We start from the raw sequence: 20,057 nt of genomic DNA, 5'->3' as shown, positions 1-20,057 counted from the left end.
GATAAATCCAGATAAAATTTAAACGAGCAAGCAGTTATACTGCAAAACCTGCCCAGAAATGTCTGTGTACATGAAAATACAAGAGTACTCTTCCTGAGTGAGGGCTGTTTTCTGACTACATAAACATGTCACCTTCCGGAGGTGGCCACAATGAATGTTTTCGTATTACTTGTGCAAGTGAAAAAATTCTTTGGGTGCCATTAGAGGCGTTCTCTCTCATTTCTCTTCTCCAGCTTTTCTGTCACCGAGGATACAAGTTACATAAGCAAGATCTTTGCTCATTAAGAGTCTACTGCGACAGGTTTCCCTCCACTCTGAAGAAAAGGCCTCAGAAAGGTTATTTCCATGGAAACTCATGCAGGTGCTTTCTTACCTGAGACAGCACAATCACTGGTTGCCATGGAAATGCTTAGCATTATAAATAATTCGCTTGACTACCTTTTTTCTCTGAAGAATCTGAGAAGAGCTTTACAAACAGTAGCAAATAAAACCTTAGACTCCTTTTTCAAAATATTAACTTCTCATTCTTCAGACAAAGGATTGAGGAGCTGGAAGCAGAAGGACCAAGAGCACAAAGAACAATCATGGGGAAAGACTGCAAGAGCAGTCTGCCTTGAAAATAATAAATCCAGCTTTCTTTTTAATATTCAGGGATAAATAGGAAGAGGAAAGCAGAAAACACAGCACCTTGATGAACTTTGAAAAAAATTAAAGTTTTCCATCTTCGATGAAAACATTTATTGTTCTCTTAAGTGTCTTTTTAGCTAATTTTCCTGACTGACCACAGTAATATCCAGCTGCCTCACAAGTATTAATTTAACTTTAAAACCTTGCACTAGGGTAGGGAAAATTTCCAACTTTCCTTCAGAGAATCAAATTTCAGCAGCGGAGGGATTACATAACTAGACTGCAGATAGTTCACACCAACAGCAGAGCCAGGCATCAAGTTCAAGGCTTCCAAACTTCTGGAAGATTCAGCTGCAAGACCCCTCTTTCTAAGTAGGTTGCTCAGGCATGTAAATTCTGCCACAGCTTGCAGCCATCATCCAGATATCTCAGAAACTGCCATATCTTCTTAACGCAAGAGAAAGGAGGAAGAAAACTATCATCTAGAATTAATGATATCCTACCCTGATCATAACCATGTGGGATTCTAGCAGAATTTCTGCAAAGGAGGGCTTCAAAACGTCCAGGCTGATATTGGGCACTTCAAAAAGACAGAAAAATAGATTAGAACTCTGTATGGTTTACTTTTATTTGCCTCTTTCATAATCAGCTCTCTCCTCCTGTGACAAATCTGCTTCTACGCAATTAATTCATATTCTATACACAGAGGCTTGCAGTCAGAAGTATCCCCCAGTGAATTTCACAACTGGTCTACTCATGAATTTCCTTCTTTACCTCCAGGAGCGAGAGAAATAAATAAAAGCCCATGAAATAAAGAGATTTGTATTTCTTGTTGAAATTAGAGACATATTGTTCATAGGCTGTTGTTTAACTGTAAATGAGCCATGAGTGTGGAGATGTAAAACCCACTACAACAGAATAATAAATTCTACCAAGTCAACACACAGGATTTCTCTCCTTCAGTTTGCACACACTTGCTCTGAAAGGATGAAGAACACCACATTTTTTTAGTGAGTCAGGACTCAGCCCAAGTCACCTGCAATTCATAGGCTGAAAATTGTATCAAATAATTCAGGCCAAACGAGGCTGTGACATACACCTAACTCTTGGGGCCCATCTGTCATTACTGGCAAACTTTGTTCTCTGTCATACTTCTATTCATTTCTTGATGGTACTGCAAATTTAGCATGCCCCTGGTAAGAGAAGGAAAAAAATACACCAGACCAGGGTGGATCCTAGCTTTTTAGAAAAAATCATTAAAGTTTGTATGACATATTGATGACAATAATTCCCAATTAAACAAATGATGTTCAAAACAACAGCCTGTACTGCATTGCCTACGGAACTTTACACTTTTGTTTCCCACGAAGATCTCAAAATCTTTAAAAAAGTCTTTATACTTCCACCACACTTGAAGTGTTATCACCAGCTTACAGTACAAACAGTGAAGTAGAAAAAGGCTATGCACCTCTGAACAACCGGCCCAAGTTCAGCAAGTTTACGCTTGAGCTGGGCGAGAACACCCAAGTTCCAAACGCTGAGTGTCAGTTCGTGCCACCTGATAGCTCACCTCTTCTTTTAACAGCAAGCCAAGATGCATCTCAAAGGAAAAGGAAATAGATGACTTACATTTAGGGTTAATATGATCTTCAAAGTTCCAGAGGGAATTGGGAGTCTCCTTCAGGTACGGTGTGCAGGTGACTTCCACTTGTTCCCAACCCCTGAGGAGCAGCAGAACTGCTAGCCACCACTTCACAATCAATCACTCACTCAATATTTCCAGTTCACATCTGATTTTTTTCCCCATTTAGCTTTACACTTCCCCATAATACCAGCCACATCACTCAGCCCCAGCAGCTGCACTCTTACACACACTTACATGCTCTAAGCACCATGTAGAAAACAAAACAGATTTGCAAGGCAGCCAACATAAAAATTCTAGTGAATATTTGAACCACGCTTCCACCTTTGGTCATGTAAACTACCGAAAGCTAGGTTCATACAGGAACAGCGGGATTTTTGAAGATGACGTATACAGACAACTAGAAACTACTTCAAGTCAACCCCCACAATCTCCCCAGAAGAAAATCACCATTGTTAATTTAAGTCAGTCCATGCCTACAGCAACTATATTACAGAAACAACAGAATGACTTTAGAGAATCCCAACAACTGTTCATTTAATCTGTCACCCTATTTCTAGCAGGTCACATCAAACACTTTGGGAGAAAGTGCATCAAATCCCACAGTAAAGTGACAGATTAATGAGGAATTTTCTACCAATCACCACTTAGAAGACTGAACTCCACTAATTAATTAATTCCATTAATCAATCACCACTTAATTCTCTGAAGGACAGTGTTTACTCCCCTTTAAACTCCAAAAAAAAAAAAAGAAAATCCAATACACTCTAGCCATCCTTATTTGCAGTTAACAAGTATTTTCCCCCCTCAGCTCTTAATGTCATCAATATTTTGTGGCAATAGCTTCCACTTAGCATAAATTTGTGTCAGGGAAAAAAATATATCCCCTTTCTTGAATGCTGCTGACAGAGGCAGTGTTGGTTTGGTTGTTTTTTTAGACCAATCACATTATTTACCCATGAAGCCAGTTTTACTGGTAAAAAGCCTAAATGGCACTGGCATTCCTGAGCAGGCAGTCACCAGAGGTATCTTCCTGCGCTCACTACGATTCAGCATCCACAGGATTCCTCGGAAGCCCGTTTTACAGTAATGCAGTGAAGCAGCTCGCAGTAACAGAGGCTGCTCTGGAAACAGAATCAACACGACTGCGCAGCCTGCTGCTTCAGGCTGCATGTTAGCACCCCACACCGTACAGCTCTGCAGATACAGCAGCTTGCTTGGCAGGAGGCTGGATGCACACACCTCATTTTAATGATGAAGATACATAATTCAAGGACACATTAAATCCTGACCTCTGCTATTAGCAGATTGTTACCACTGCCCTCACTTCCGATGCTGCGTGCAAAAATGGAAGAAGGTCTTACAACTGCAATATAAATAAGAAGAAATTTGGAGGTTTATGGTATGGAACAGCAGGAACTGCCCCAGTTTCTAGCAATTTTTGTGAACCCCAGGGATAAAATGGACATTGAAGAACATGTCTGTCATCCTCTCATCCCTTACCTGGACTTACCAGATAACAAGATCTATGCTCATGCCACTCTCTGGTCTCCCAGTAAGGGATATTATTTTTCAGAGCTGTATACCTTCACTGTAACAGATTGCATAACCCTAACCCAGATCTTCCCCCGATAACATTTTTATTATTTGCTAGTTACTTTTTTATTCTTTCAAAGATAAAGAAATGGAGAAAATATGGTTATTGCTTAGTTTAAAAGTATCAGTTACCAAAGGAACGTGTCACCTCAAGGCCTTGCAGGGGTGGAGGGGAATTACAAGCTATTTACCATTTTGGCAGAGTCTTTCCAGAAGAGCCCAGTATACACCCTGTGGCCACATGCGTCAGCCGGACCTGACTTCGTAGGACTTTGACGAGCTTCCCAGCCTTTCTGCCCACCACTTCAATCCGCCAGAAATCATTGGAGTCTCCTGTTCCGTTCTATAATGCAAACATATCATAGGAGAAAAAACAAACCTCCAAACCAACAAAAAACCCACACCTCCACCAAAAAAAAAAAAAAAAAAAAAAAAAAAAAAAAAAAGAAAAGAAAAGAAAAAACCAACGACTAATCAAAACACCAACTAGAAGACATACAGGCCTGAAGCACGACAAATAGGAATTTCTGAAACTCTAATGGTGGCAAAACTAAACAAAGGAGCCCAGACTACCTTTGCTCAGACTTCACAGAAGAGACTCCCCATCAGGAAGGGATGATTCTAGACATGAGCAACTACTCACAAATACATTTTTATCTTGCCAACCTTAAATTTTTTTGTTTCCAATTCATACTCTGAGACTGTGTCTCGGAGATCCACTTTAAATGAGAGTAACTTGGCTGCTTCACAAAAGAGGTTTAGGCAACGGCTCCTTGCATTTTGAAATTCAGCCCTCAAAACAGGTTTCATTTTCATGATTCAAAATTCTGTCAAAAAAAGGCACTTGTCTGTGTGACAAGGCCAAGTACATAAAGTAATACTTGTCAGAGCAACTTCAAGTTTTTGGCATTTCTGGAGTTGAATGCTGCCAAAGCTAGACTGGCAGTAAAAGCTTAAATTATTTTCTTGTCTGTGTTCACATTTAATAGACCTTAAATGTGAAATAAACTATTTCACAGTAAATCAGTTTTTCCTCCAGTATAGGAGATGCACATCTATCACCTTGGCTAACAAATTAAAAAAGCAAGAATGAACTCCCTTACTGTGGTATGAATTTTCCCCAAAAGGAGCTTTTGTTTTATTTTGCCATTCACTTACTATTCCATAGCCAGTGACCTGAAAATGCTTCCTTGTCAGGGGAGCTTCGTGCTGGTGACTGTGAAGATTTCTAGAAGTTCTGAAATGAAAAGTCAAACCTTGTTGAGTTTTTTTTCTGTCTCAGTCAACTCATGATAAGAACTTTGGTTTGATCCATTCAGAGAGCTGCCAGTGCTTTGACCACTGAATTCCAGCTGAGAGCAGAGCAAGTTGCAGCCGTAACGGTATGCAGCGCCACAAAGTGAAACTGCCGCTTCCCACCATGCAGCTCTGAGCTTACAGCACACTGGGCATGCTGGAGAACGAGGACAGCATGAACAAATCCAACCTTCAAGCTGCAATCCACCACCTCCAAGTGGAAAAGACATTGTTGGGTGTTTGGTTTTCTGTTTTTTTTTTTTTTAAATGCAGATAAACAGCTTCCCATCCTAGCAGGGACTGCTATCTGAGGCAACCAGAAAAACCTGGCCGTATCCTGGTCAGTGCTTAATAAAACCACTCAGACAATGAAACACTGCCACCAAGAACACACCTGCATCCAGCCTGGCCTTATCGGCACAGAGCCCCCCTGCCTGTGTCGGATGAGGTTCATACACAAGGAACCAGCGCCATCTGCTCTTCCACAGGACCAGTTTCACCTCCCATTCTGGCAACCTAATCAAGACTTAACCAGTATTGCCTAATCAAGATTTTTCACCATTATTACCATATATTTGATAGTAAATCCCAAAATTCAAGACTTTTTTTTTTTAATCTTAAAATCATTTTGGAAAGCTAAGCAATGATCTGTGAGCATGTATACAGTATGTGTGTGTATATATATATCTGCATACAGTATGACATGATTTCCAGGCTCATTAGTTTAGGGCTCCTCTTAAGAAATCAAAGCTGTGACAGCATAAAGCATTGTAGCACAGTGACATTAGACTAGATGAAGATTAAATGTCAAGTCACGAGGGTTCCCCCGCCTCCTCTCAGGTATTTCCCCCTACAGAGGGGAAAGGCACCAGCCGACATTTTCATTCAAAGTGTTTCACTGCTGGGATCTCAGTGCTGCTGAGAACTTCAGCAAGTGGATACTGTCTGTACACACAGGAACAGGACACATGCAGTACAAAAAACCAAAAAACAAACCCAAACAACTCTCCCACTCTCTTTGCCTAGAAAACTCAGAGTGGAGACTGCCAGAATGAGGGTTCTGAAATTGCTTCTTTGCAGAAGAATTGCCCTTGATATTGCACCTCACACAGCTGAGCAAGTCCCCCTGCCGTTTAGATAGGTATCTAATAAAGTTGTGTGGTTCTGTTAAAAGCTTCCCATTTAACAGACACCCTTCAAAACATAAACCATAGAAGAAAAATGCTACTATCCACACACTGGAAGATATACAGACACCTCTGTCACACAGGCTGCTTGTACTGGCCTAACTACGTAGTCTGCAGCAAGACAAACCTCCCACTAATTCTACCCAATCAGGTAATCCCTCTGAAACCCAGAAATCATCCTTACTCTTTATGTTCCAGACGAATAATATCTCCATGTCTCACAAACTCCACAGGACTCGAGGGGTCTGACAGATCTGCTGAAGGAAGGCAAACTAATCATATCAGTGCACTGAGAAACATATCAGGGTCTTCAAAAGCTTCTTCATGTCTCAATCGGACAATACAAGGCAAACTAATTTTGGTCAGCTCTAAGCCTGGTGTAAACCACTGCTCTAGTTTGAAGACCAGCCCTGAGGACTACTCCAAAGAACAGGGCCCCAGGCAGCACATACTGCCCTTGAATAAAGGCAGGCAGGTCAGGCTAACCGAACACCAATGTTTTTTGTTTTTTTTTTTTAATTTCATGAACTATAAAATTACTTTTGCGATGCTGATTATAATTTTCTTACATCTAGGTTACTTGCATTTCCTGTTGTTTAGACAGTTTTGTTAATTTTTATATACACATGCTTCAGGTAAAGAAAGGAAACTCCGCCATACCAAACATGCCTCAGCTATGCTATATGACATTCCAAAGCAACACACAGGTCTTTACGTCAGTACTCTTATCTCGTCCCAAGCTAACACCCACACGAATCAGTCGAACACAACCTATCAGAATGTACCAGGACCCAACTTCTCCAGGACCAATCTACACAATAACAATTGTACAAAATAACAGATTGTACAAAAATTCACACTTTAGGTTAAGTCCTGTTATTGGCAGACCTACCAAGCTGAAAAGCTGTCAGTGCAACCTTCAGCTAAGAAAAGCTTATTTACTTCAGAAGCTGTGCAATCTGGAGAAAACCCAAAAACACAGTAGACACAAACAGTGTTAATCAAGATGGAGCCAGATTCCCCCTGTTCCTCCTCCTCCCCTCTTCATAACCATGAAGGATACTTTGCCCTGGAGGTAACTAAAAGTATTTAATTGAAAAACTGAAGCAGCAGTTATAAAAGGCACTTTACTGTTATTTGTTACCTGTATCCGAATCATGTTTCTTTATAATCCACAGGTTATTCAAATCTTTGTGTAAGTAGGCAGTGACCTGAAAGCACAGTATAAATTATTTTACCAAACAGGAAGAAAGCTGGTGATAGCAGAAATACTTTCACCAAGAAATCACAGTCCCAAATGAATGCACCAATGACACAGAAACCCTGGGATGACTTCACTGATGGGACCCCAGGAAGTCAGTTGGCTTTACAGACAGGTATCACTTGCAGAGATTTATGACAACAGGCTGCCTGTGACAACCATAATACTTCTGCCAAAATATCCAGGCAAGATAAGAAGGATCCAGGAATCAGCTGTTGAACCCGCACATTCTACCCAGCTAATCCTTACTGGCCTGCTCAGTCTCACGCAGAGCAGCTGGTCCTACTGCTGCCATCTGCAGAGAAGACGCCAGGTTGCTGTTCCCAACAGCAACCTTCCCCAGCAGCATGAGGAACTGGGCCACTTTGCTCACTCTTCCAGCAGCAGCACGCCCTGCTCAGTGAGACCCTAGCCCACTCCCGGACTCTGTGCCTCCCACTTGGATGGGAGCAGATGGCCTGCTGGGTGGGTCAGAGGCAGAACATACAGGAATGTCTGAGGGTGGGGAACAAGAATTAGCTGGAACCTCATACCTTGAGGTTATAACATCAGGAGAGGAGGGAAAGGAGAAGACAGAGGGATTACTGCCTCCATCTTTTCCTCTCTAAAACTCCTCCAAGTTCTAAATTCCCTTACACTCTCCACAGCCTCCAAACTCTCCCAGCCCCACACCCTTCTCCTACCTCCAGGGGAGGGAGCACACAGGGAGAATCTCCACCCTTTCCCACCTATCCTCAAGGAAACTTCCATCAGCATCCTCTCCAAATCCCCCCTCCCTGCTTTTAGTGTTACAAAGCTGCTTTGCACTTGAATTTTGCCTATCCTTGAGCCCATTTTGGTACGACTGCTCCATTGATGGTAATAACATCAATGTCACGTGAGAGTATTAGGATTTTTGGTTGTGAAGAACAGCAGGAAAGAAAGATGGAGATGAAGTTTTTATTTCTGAAAACTTCTTCACCACAGCAGCTGAAGGTATTTAAAAAAGAAACATTTGTTTTTCTCTAGCAACTTATTTTCAAGGAGCTCAGAACAATCTTTAGACACTACCATGCAAACTGCAAAATACATCTTGGAAAAGCTGCTAAGATTTGTGATGCTTGATGATGATGGGCAGGAAAAAATTCACTGAAATTTTTGTATTACTTAATTAGCAATATATGACTGATTTTTACTTTGATTTTTTGCTTATCCATTTAATCAGAAGCCCCTAGAATTCAGACAGTTTCATTATGGCTAGTTTACAAATGTACAGATATCTAACTTAGTGAGCAAAGCCTTACAAAGTTTTTGGTGACAGATGAGGAAAGCAAGGCATAAAAGACAAATTACTGCCAGGTCACAGAGGTCAGTGGCAGGAGTGAAAATGACACAGAGCAGTTCTGCTTTTAAAACACAGCAATGAAACCTCTAAGATGATGTAATGTATTTGTTTTAAATATAAGTTTTACAGCCTCCTTTGAGCACTTTCATCATGGAAGATTATTTTTAAGTCCTCTTGGCCTCCATCTTGGTCTCCATGGAGACCAGCGGACTTGCAGCTACAATGAAGCCTTGTCACTTGCACCCCTCTGGTCCAAAGTGGTAGGCTCTCTTCAAGCGTCCTTTTTAGTCAGAATTTCAAGCCAAGTGTACAGCTGTGGCACTGATGGGTAACAGATGCTGAATAAATACAAAGCTCGTGTCGCAAGAGCTCCTAGTGCTAAGTGCAATGGGAGCAAGCTGATGGTTGTATTGGCACAGCACACTAACCTGCTGCTGGCGAGCCCCAATGCCCTCTGGGTAGAGGTGCCAGTGGGAGTGAAGGTATCCCCCTGCCATCCGAAGGTTCTTCATTGTGACCACAGACCCATACGCCAAGTCTACACGGGAAGAAAGGAGGAAAAAAGGCGTGAGGCAGCTCTTCTATAAATATCTCCCCCGGCTAGTCTGGAGCTAGTGCTCCTGCTCCGATTAGATGTGCATTCTCCTGCTGTTTTGATGACAGCTCGTTTCCTGTTTCACACGTCACTCAGCTCACTGCAAGCTTATCTTCCATCCCCAACCGTGATTCACTAAAACTGTTACATAACATTTGGCTGAAACACTTAAAATTCTCCCACCTAGTTTAACATAAACAGACGTGCTAGTTCTTTTGTATGTAATTTCAATAATGAGAGGTCTGAAATAGCTTTCCCTAAGAGTACATGGCCAAATTAAAACATGATCAAGTTTGAAAAGCATGTGACTGCTCTGAAGCACCCCATCGCCAGACCCTACAGCAAGAACAAGTGGGAAGGGAGGCAAGCTCAGCCAAGACTGAGCTTAAGCTGGCTTAAGCCACCTCCCTTCATAGCCTCTTAACACTAGTGCAGTCGTGGAGAATGGACTGAACACTCTCCCAGTAGCAGCAGGGAACAACCAGAGAAAAGCTGAAGTAATCAGAAAGCTAAACCATATTAAAGGCTCAGCAGTCCTTAGGCAAGCTGCGGATTAGGGAGCAACCACAGAGCTCCCTTCTCCCTAAATTCACATGCATGCTGAATAGAAAACAGCTGAACCAGGGGCACACCGTGTCACAAAGGAGTTGACAGTTTTCATTTACACATATTTTGATAATGAATCCCACATGTGATCACCTACAAACCGAAAGTGAACAGGATTAATCTCTTTTTTGTTGTCTCAAGCATCATGAAGGCCACAAAATAACAAGATGCATGCACACAGAACTGTCAAATCCCTCAAAAAGGCATCTTTCCCGCTAGAAGGAATATGATGAAACAGCTATGACCACACACTAAAAGTGGTGTTATTTTCAGCCTTTTTCTTTTCTGTCAAGACGTAAAACTGCACAGAGGTACAGCATGGATCTGACAATGACCATGAAGGCATAATCTGTACGGTGCTGCACTGATTCACAGAAGATGTTTTTATTTAACCCCCCACGTACATTGACAACACTCAGAGTGGTTTACTCCTTCAGACACTCACACTCTGGAATGGAGACGTTATGAAGATTGTTCCCGATCAGTTGCGACTGAAACGCTGAACTGAAGAAACCATCCCCAGGACCACTACAGAAGAGAGCAAAGGATGTGACAACTCAAAGATTAGTAAAACAGGCATACAAATCTCTGTTGTGCATTACCAACTTGTTTGTACAGAAGGAGAATGATACAATCAGACATGGCATCAGGAGAAGAGTAACTGTGGTTCCCTTAGGTGCACAACACACCTCTAACGTTGTGAGTCACAGCAGATAGAGACAGTCTTGCAGGAAATTGTCCAGAGCTGCAAGGACTTGAGGTCACAAAAATGTACACTCTGGCACTGCACAAAGCACCATCAACTATCTTTGGAGCTGTTCTTGTACTGTCCGGTCAGATGTAACAAAGCTTGTCTGTGGCTCCTCAAGTCTCATATCTGCTAAGAGGTTAGTGTTAAAGCCAGCTGACTTAAATGGAAATATAACAGATTTAATTTTATATTCCTTATGGTGAAATGCTTATTCACCTCATCTCTTAATGCTGGCATATAGAAAAACAACTACTTGGCCATTTTACTAGCTGTTGTGCTCTTTCCACATAAAAAGCATCTCTTGGTTGCAGGCATTCAGAAAAAAGTCCTCCCTTGGGGCACACTCAGATTTATTTTTCAATCACAGTCAAGGCATTTTTCAGGAATACAATGCCTTTTTTCTACTTTTGCAAAAAGAAAAAGAATGGCATTGAGACATTTTCAGGTCCAGGAAAGAGAGGAGGAAAAAAGGAGATGAGAGTTTGGTTAGGATACTTGCTTGGCATTTCAGAAAGTCTCAAGCTCAAATTCAGTTTCACTGCCAGCTTGGCCAGAGCCTTTCTGTAAGAACAATGCAGGAGTCTGGGAAGGGAATTGAACAAAAACACAGCTTGCACTGTGCTTCTGACACTGGAAGTGGAGAAATCCATAATCAAAAGTCTTTAATTCAAAGCAAAGACAAGTAATTCTTCTTCTGGAGAAAACACAGTGAAATACCTTTTATTTAATACTGTAAAATGAACAGCAAACATAGCTGTGTAGAGGGCAAGCGGGAGCAGGATGAGGCAGAGTACACGAGCCAGTAAATGCTTCCCAAACACGACCTGTAACAAACACAACCTTGATCAAACAGTGCAGCTGCAGAAACAACTCGTTACTTCACAGGACTCTGAGCAGCAGTCCGATCACTGGAGCTTGCCACGTAAGCGAGCTCAGCAGGCTGCCGAAATACCTAGAGGTATTTCGCAGGCCTAGAGAGGTAAAAGCTTAGGCAGATCTTATTGTGCACCTCCAAAAGCTGGAGCTGTGGTACCTTTAAATTTCAGGGTTTTGGGAGGAAGACAAAAAACAGGCAATTGGAGAGTTTAATTTTGTGAAGTGCTGAGCATCTCTGACTTTGGCAAAGGAGGCTGGGCAGCTCCATTGACAGTACTGTGAAATCAATGACCTTAACTTGTTTATCAGAGTGACACAAAATCAACAGCAAGGAGATGGCTTCCAAAATAGTAACTGTCGAATCTAAGCAGAAGGGAAAATGAAAACTTCTTCTTCCAACAAGTCTCTCTATGCAAATACGAATGCATCCAGGATGTCCTGGGGACCCAGACATGCTTCATTCACAGAAACCAGCTTACTTAGCAAGGATGCTTTCACACTTGCAACTTCTGTTGCTGCTTAGCCAGAAGTTGCAGAAAAGTCAGCAGCAAGACCTGCAAGTGTTTGAGCTGCCTCAACACAAAAGCAGAGTATTTTCTTTAAAAATCCACTTGGAAAGGTGGTTTGTACACAGAACTCCAAGAAGCAATTACACATCCTAATATGCACATCCTACCAACACTGCTGGAAGTAATGTAAAATGCAGGGCGGGCAATAAATAGCTGTGGGAGAAGAAAACACTTAAATAGCAAAAATTGTTTCTAAATGTCCACATCTAACTTCAACACAGCTAAAGGCAGATGTACCTGCTATCCTCCACATTTTTTTTTTTTTTACATGGTACCTATCATATAGTTATTAAGCTAAAAACTCTCCATCCTTTAACACCAGATCCAAAGATTTCAGAAGTAATGGAAAAAGAACTGAACACATTAGAGAATTCAGAACTTACAGAAGTCAACAAAGGAAGCAGTTGCTCAGCTTAAGTACTCCAGCAAAATTCCTACTAACCTCTGGGCAGTTGGAAAAAGTAATTGATGGCATATAACCAAATTTATGCAGTGGAAAGGCACATGAGCTAATCTCTGGTTCCCTGCTCAAAATGACCACAAAATGACCAAAAAATGACCACAAAATGCTTCAATGCAACTTTTGTCAAAAGGTTTTCTTTAACTACAGACTTCAATTCAAAGTCAAAAAAGAAAACACACGTGAAGGACAGCACTGAGCAAACCAGAACAGTGGACCGAGACAAGCTGAGAATTCTAGAAATCAAATCAGTCCCAAAACATTGTATGGAAATAACTGTAAGTAGTTTTCCTAACAAATCCAGAGATAAGTTATTCAGGCTTTCAGGGGTTTACTCCTTACTTTTTTTTTTTTCTCTCCTCAAGCACCAAGGTTTCCAAACAGCTACTCAAAAATCACCTACCTTCTTGAGTAAATTTCTTTACATATTCTAACACTCTGGGGCTTCCTGCCTTTGCTGCCAGCAGCACAAATGAAATCACTGTGCAGACATCTGCTGGCAGAAAGCTTAGAAATCATGGATTTGTTCCCTTTCAAATGCAATTAACTGACTGCTCAAGAAGTGCTTCTCCAGAGCTGGAACACTGCATATTAGCAGCCCATATTGATTCACATCAATCAGAGAAAACAAATCACACAGCAGGAGAAGAAGTCCCCCAACACCGCCACTGTTTATGAGGCAAACAGGACAAAAACAGTAAGCGAAAGAAACAGAATTTTCAAGCTTCAGAAGCTGCTGAGACAAGAAGAGAACTGAACACCACGGTACATCAAGGCACTTCTCTCCAAACAGCAGATTTCACAGTCTCCAAATATAAAACGCAATATATTCGTAGGGCACTCAAACACACTAGCAAGTTTCTTAGAGCTTTATAAGAACTAAATCAAATGTGTGAAATCAAGCAGGCCACAGCTGCCTTCCTCCTCAGCACTGGCTATGGAGACTGCAAGTTGCAGAACATTCCTGGGACTCCTGATGGACTACAGCACGCTACTGCTACGAGACCTATGCCCCAGTACTCTCATGAAGCAGCGCCTGAGCTTGCACTGCTTAGGCAAACAAGGTGCTGCAAGATACGCCTGTCTGCCGGGTAGCAAGTACTCCTTCAGAATGTCTCACAACAGTGTGGGACATCATATTGCTTTGGGCCATTGTACTCATTCCTGATGCGCAGTTCTAGTCTAGACTGTAATAAAATTCATCCAACGGGGAAAGTAATAGTTTGTGTCAGAAAAAAATAAAAATCAACAAAATTTTTGCTGCGCTCTTATGACATTACATCCCACTAACACGTTTGGGATTTTTCAAATGTATGACAACTCCATTATAACCTTCACCTTTAATTATCACCATTACATGCTGCTGACAGACTATCACTGTTTGGCTAGTTACAGGGTTGTCAAAGACCAGGAAAATCACAGAGCAAACAAAACAAAGAAACCCTTCTCATAAAAAAGTTTTTGACACTCACCAGTGATAGGCTGAGGTTCCCCAGCAAGTCCCAGAGGTCATAGATTGTGTTCAGGCCAACCAAGAGGACTACGAAAAGGCCAACAAACTTTACTCCCATCGCACCAGCAAGGTTCACACCAGTCAGACTCAGCCAGATCCACCAAGAGGCAGAAAAAGGCCTGCAGGACAGATAGAGCAGGTCAGTAAATAAGTAATAGCTACGGGAATGAGCATCTGTGAGCAGGAAAATAAACAGATCGGTTACCCCACAAAACTACATTACATCTTCTCAGGAGCCCGTGAGGCACACCAAGACAAGTTTTTCATTACTTTTAGAATGATGCCAGGATAACAGCTTCAGATACAAGCTTCTGAAGCCTTGATAAAGGGTTCAGAAGGGCCGAACACTTAAGCCTGGGCAGCCCTAGATCGCCCTGCTAAGGAAAGGAGCATAGACACAAGATGTAAACTAAAATACTAGTGTGAATAAAGTCTGACTCATGGAAGGTCTGAAAATAGAAACAGGACTTTTACTCCATAGAACTACAGAATCACAGAATCATTTTTATTGGAAGAGACCTTTAAGATCATTGAGTCCAATCATTCACCCTGCACTGCCAGAGTCACTAAACCATGTCTTGAAATAACACATTCATACATCTTTTAAACACTTCCAGGGATGGGGACTCTACCATTTCTGTGGGCAGCCTCTTCCAAAGCTTTACAACCTTTTATATAAAGAATTTTATTTCTAATACCCAAACTAAATCTCCCCTGGCACAACTTGAGGCCATTTTCTCTTGTCCTAGCGGTGCAATAGGTCACTGACAATCTCCTCTTGGATTATGGGGGCTTCATTCTGCTCCCCTTTCCTCACTTCCAGCTCAAGGGTCTGGGCACTCAGTGAACAACTGGTCTTACCATTAAAGACTGAGGCAAAGAAGACACTCAGTACTTCAGCCTTTTCCTCATCCTGGGTCACTCTGTTTCCCCCAACATCCAGCAGAGGATGGAGATTCTCCTTAGCCCTCCTTTCGCTGTTAATGTATTTACAGAAACATTGCTGTTGTCTTCTATGGCAGTGGCCAGATTAAGGCCTAGCTGTTGTCTTCTATGGCAGTGGCCAGATGAAGCTCTAGGTGGGCTTTGGCCTTTCTCATTTTCTCCCTGCACAGCCTTGTGAAATCCTTGAGGTCTTCCTGAGTGGCTGCCCCTTCTTCCATAGGCCATGGACTTGCCTTTTCCTCCTGAGTTCCAGCCAAAGCTCTCTGTTCAGCCAGGCCAATCCTCTCCCCCACTGGCTTATGGCACACTGGAACATAAGCCTGCTCCTGCTCCTTGAAGATTTCCTTCTTGAACAAAGTCCAGCCTTCTTGGACTCCTCTGTCCTTCAGGGTTTCTGCCAACCAGTCTCCTAAACAGGCCAGAGTCTGCCCTCTGGAAGGCCAAGGTGGCAGTTCTACTGACCCCTCTCCTTACTTCCTCAGGAATTGAAACCTCTACCATCTCATGATCACTACGCCCAAGACAGCCTCCAACCTTCAGTTCCGCAAGTCCTTTTCTGTTCAGAAACAACAGGTCCAGTAGGGAGCCTTCCTTGCTAGGAAGTTTTCTTTCCTGTCAAGTTTTAAAAAGCTTAATCTTCATTTTCAAGATTTGCAGTTCCATAAACACCATTTCTGCTGAAACTTCCTTTCATGCCAAAATAATTTCTCTCCTGGTTTACCCCAGCCATGGTATTTCCTCCTTAGTTTCACAAACCCTCATACTAAAATCTTCTCTTCTCTACTGTGAGTCATTTTGACCTCCAAATTCCCTGAAACAATCTCATCTCAGCCATTCACCCAGACTACCAAGTTGCAGACATGTTCTAGCACTTTATCTGCGTGAAAGTTGAGTACCTATTGCTTAACAAAATTATCATCTTTATCTTACCTATCCGCACAGCTGTTATATTTCACCATACTGAGAACAGCTCCCATGAGGAAGAACATCAGAATGGGATCCAGCAGAATATACTGGGACAAAGTAATACAGCCCGTATCTGCAAAGAGACGCACAAAAGCATCAAAAAGGCTCCAAAGTGAAGCCAGTTTCCTCAGCATAGTCAAGACAAGGGAAACAAAGGAAATTTTAGAAGCAGAAGCAGATTAAAACATTTAGACTTCTACTTGGAACAAATGAAAAAAAACCAAAAAACACAAAAAACAGGCAGTACCACAGTATCTGTGAAACACCATTTGGAAAGTGCTGCTAACACTCAGATGGAGAACATTACAGACAGCGATGATCTACCTAAGGCACCAGCACGGTGCCAGAGAACGCTACAGGAGAAGTAATTTTTCACATATTAGCTATAAAAAATGAATGTGACTTGGGTATTTTACATCTCTGCGCCTCAATATCTGTGTGTCCTCACAAAACTCCCATTTGGATATCTCCATTTACAATGCTAATTTCTCCGCTTGGCTCAATTCAAGAAGGAACTTCATTCATTTCTTACTGTGAACTCTTCCACAGTAATGCAGTACGCTGTTAAGTATCTCTGTAATTCATATGGGAGACAATAATATTTCACCAGTGGACAAAACCATTCCTGATCATCCATTTTATAAAGATCCTTAAAACTGGGGTGGAATGTAGCCCCACTGCTGTGGTTATGTCGATAACAGAAATACCTATGAACTAAACAAGACTGTAAAATTCTCAAGGCAACTATTAATTAAAAAGCCTCATATATATAAAGCAGAATTACTTTGCTTTTGGGAACCACTCCCATTAACCTCAATATGCCCTGGCTAGGTAACACACAATAATCCAGAAATTAAATTCTCTGAACAATTAACCTGCCCAATTTTGCTGTAACAGAATCACCTACCAAAAATAAGGATGAAGGCTGTGAGCAAGGCTGCTGGCAGTGACTTTGACAGTTCCAGCACTGTGAGGTAGGCAAAGGGAACCAGGCAGGAGCCGAGGAAAGCACAGAACTGCAGGAAAAGAAGATCACGGGAGAAGTTATAAGCCTCCCCGAGGCAAACATGCACCCAAACCCTTTCCCTCCCTTCATCTTGCACACTTACCAACAACAGGTGTTGGGAGGAGCTAAACTAACTCACTAAGACAAAAGCCAAATGAACAAAGATACTGTTCAGAGACGGACAGTTGCTTACTCTGTTCTGTAGAGGCGTCAGTAACAAGTCAGTCATTCTCTTACTAGACTACACCAGACACTCATAAAAACACGTGTCAAAGAGGTATGCCACCCATCCACCATACTCACATTATTTTAACAAGATATGAGAATATGAAATCTATGAACAAAATACACCTGTACCTTACATCTTTACATACAGACCAGTACCACCTCCTCTACCCAAATGTCAGAAGTTAGAAGAGGAAGAACAGAAATCAAAACAAAAGAAAGCAGCATCACAGTAAAATTTGTTCTCTTTAATATCAGGTTCACCCATCTTTGGCTTAGGGAAATCTAGAATCATGAATTGCTGGAGACACAGCAACTAAACCAAGAAAATGCACCTACCCAGTTTTTACTCTTCTCTCTAGACACTTGGCCACTTTCTAGATTATTGGCTACTCTTTCTTCTTTTGGCTCATATTATCTGCTGTCAGTTTTATGGCTCTTGGTCTTCCTAGACAGCAGTACTGCCAGGATTTCACATAGCATACCATTCTGAACAGTAACTTCCCTCCCCTCTACTCCATCAGCTTACTCAGCTCAGTGTCACTGGTGGTGGCAAACTGCTGGTGTCAGTGAATGACCCTGGCTTTTTGACATCCTTAGCTCCCCAAAAGAGCAGCCAAGCACAATGAAGCAGGCAGAAGCCCAAACTCCCTTTGCAGAACAGGCAACATATTTGTCTCACTCAGGAGTGTAGTCCCGCTAATCAGCAGCAAGAGTTGGCCCCAATAATAACCCTTCTTTCCTACCTGGCCTCTCACAGCCAGATACTAAGAACTAAAATACAACCACTAACACTGTTCTAAGGGGCTTAGAGACAAGGCACAAGGCTAAACCCACCTCTGAGCTGATCCAGGAGAGCTGTTCTTATGACATAACACTCTGTACTGAAAAGCACAGGAAGACTAGCCAGCTTGATGCTATCCTGTAGAGCCTTACCCCTCTCATTCCCATGTAGTTGTGCTGCTCATATCTGTCCCCTGGCTTTTGGAAAGGAAATGTACCATCATATCCACTAAGATAGCCAGCAAGTCCAATCAGCATCTGAGGAGGAAATGTGAAAAAAAAGGTCAGGGAAATCACACTTGAGGAAGGAGTACCCGAGCCAGCAGCAGGGAAGGTTTTTATAGAAGCCAAGTCTGATCCAGAGGGTAACTATTTAATTCAGACACATCATCCAAACAAGAGCTTATGTACAAAATTTGTATGTGTATACACTGCCCTTTGTCTAAGGGCAAAATCAAACAGGATCAAAACCACTTTGGCTGCTGACTGTAAGATCAACTGTAAACTCAAGAGAAATAACAGGTGTGGGATTTAGCAAAGTCAATTCTGTCTCTGTTGATTCTCCCATAGCTCTCTATTCCTGTAGTTTAAGGATACTCAGCCTTAAAGGAAGATAACCTTTCCAGGGCAGGAGGAGAGCACCTTCATCAATGCAGCACACTATTGCTAAAACAAGTTCTTCAAGTTACAGAATAGCAAGTCTTTCAGGGTCCTTTGTGGGAGGCACCTAATTTGCACACGAATTATCATTGTCTGCTGCCGCAAGAGAAGAGCCCCAAAGAGGAGATATAAGGACTCCCTGAAACAACACCTCAGCCTGGGCCATACTGACCACCATCAGTGGTCCACCCTGGCCTCCAACCGGGAGATCTGGAGACACACCACACATAATGCTGCTGCCTCCTTTGAGAGCAGGCGTAGAATCAGTCTTGAGGAGAAAAGACAGCGCAGAAAGAACCGTGCCTCGACTGTACCACCCAAGGAGACCTTCCGCTGTGCTCTTTGCAACTGGACTTGCCTATCCCACATTGGTCTTTTCAGCCGTCAGCGCGCTTGCAGTAACCATGGGGAAAGCCCTTCCCAAATCTTCGTCCACAAAGCCAAGCCATGATGATGATGATAGGCTTCTACTACATATCTCCTCCAAACCATGTGCCACGTTCATTTTTTAATTTCAAGACTTTCAAATACCGAACATGCAATGCTGTTTTGTTTTCCCATATGCAAAGTATATTCACAAAGAAGAAAAGATGCAAGTTGATGCTCTGGATATAGAATGCAAATTACCATGATGCCAACAACAGTTAGGAAAGGTATTGGTACTCAGCCAGAAGGATGGGGAAGACTTTTGTTGGTCCACTTCTGGGGCTTTAAAACATGTAACAGAAAAGCAGTTTACCTTCCCCAAAGGGGGGTGGACATCAAAGAAGAAAGTCCGATTAATGTAGTAACTTCCCATCTTCCCAAAATGAGTTTCATCCCAACTAGAAAAAAGCAAGGCAAAACAAAACAGAACAAAAAGCAACAAACAACCTGCTATAATGCTAAGGACAGTAAAAAAATCCAGTAAGGCCTTTCTACTCATCATGCTTTTCATCATATAGAGGGTTAGTGCTATACATTCGGTATCAGATAATGCATTAAATTCACTGGGAAATCATGGAGAGTACTCAGTCATTCTAGGCAGAGTTCTTTTTAAAGATTTTGATATTAGCACTTCAAAACCTCTAGCCCATCCTTCTGGTTCCAGCCTGAGCTCAGAGATGTTAAAAAGTCAGTCTGCAACCTCCCAAGCCCCAGGTCCCGGCCCCGCTCTGCAGCACGTCCCG

General features: G+C 42.2%; 1 protein-coding gene across 1 annotated transcript in view; it reads right to left on the bottom strand.

The window, feature by feature from the left end:
- Positions 1-19,687, bottom strand: part of POMT2 (protein-O-mannosyltransferase 2) — a 23,747-nt gene extending 4,060 nt beyond the window's left edge. The window contains exons 1-14 of the mRNA XM_010131916.1: positions 19,628-19,687; positions 18,382-18,486; positions 17,122-17,230; positions 16,179-16,287; positions 14,263-14,422; positions 11,603-11,709; positions 10,580-10,662; positions 9,362-9,471; positions 7,493-7,559; positions 6,533-6,605; positions 5,024-5,102; positions 4,057-4,208; positions 2,257-2,348; positions 1,131-1,207 (exon numbers count right to left, since the gene is read on the bottom strand). Coding sequence (XP_010130218.1) covers positions 1,131-1,207; positions 2,257-2,348; positions 4,057-4,208; positions 5,024-5,102; positions 6,533-6,605; positions 7,493-7,559; positions 9,362-9,471; positions 10,580-10,662; positions 11,603-11,709; positions 14,263-14,422; positions 16,179-16,287; positions 17,122-17,230; positions 18,382-18,486; positions 19,628-19,687 — 1,383 coding nt within the window. The remainder of the gene's footprint in view (positions 1-1,130; positions 1,208-2,256; positions 2,349-4,056; positions 4,209-5,023; positions 5,103-6,532; positions 6,606-7,492; positions 7,560-9,361; positions 9,472-10,579; positions 10,663-11,602; positions 11,710-14,262; positions 14,423-16,178; positions 16,288-17,121; positions 17,231-18,381; positions 18,487-19,627) is intronic.
- Between the last annotated feature and the right edge of the window lie 370 nt (positions 19,688-20,057).

This window comes from Buceros rhinoceros, unplaced genomic scaffold, assembly GCF_000710305.1.
Source record: "Buceros rhinoceros silvestris isolate BGI_N320 unplaced genomic scaffold, ASM71030v1 scaffold6742, whole genome shotgun sequence".
NCBI classification, from domain to species: domain Eukaryota; kingdom Metazoa; phylum Chordata; class Aves; order Bucerotiformes; family Bucerotidae; genus Buceros; species Buceros rhinoceros.
This window is presented reverse-complemented; position numbering and strand designations above follow the sequence as displayed.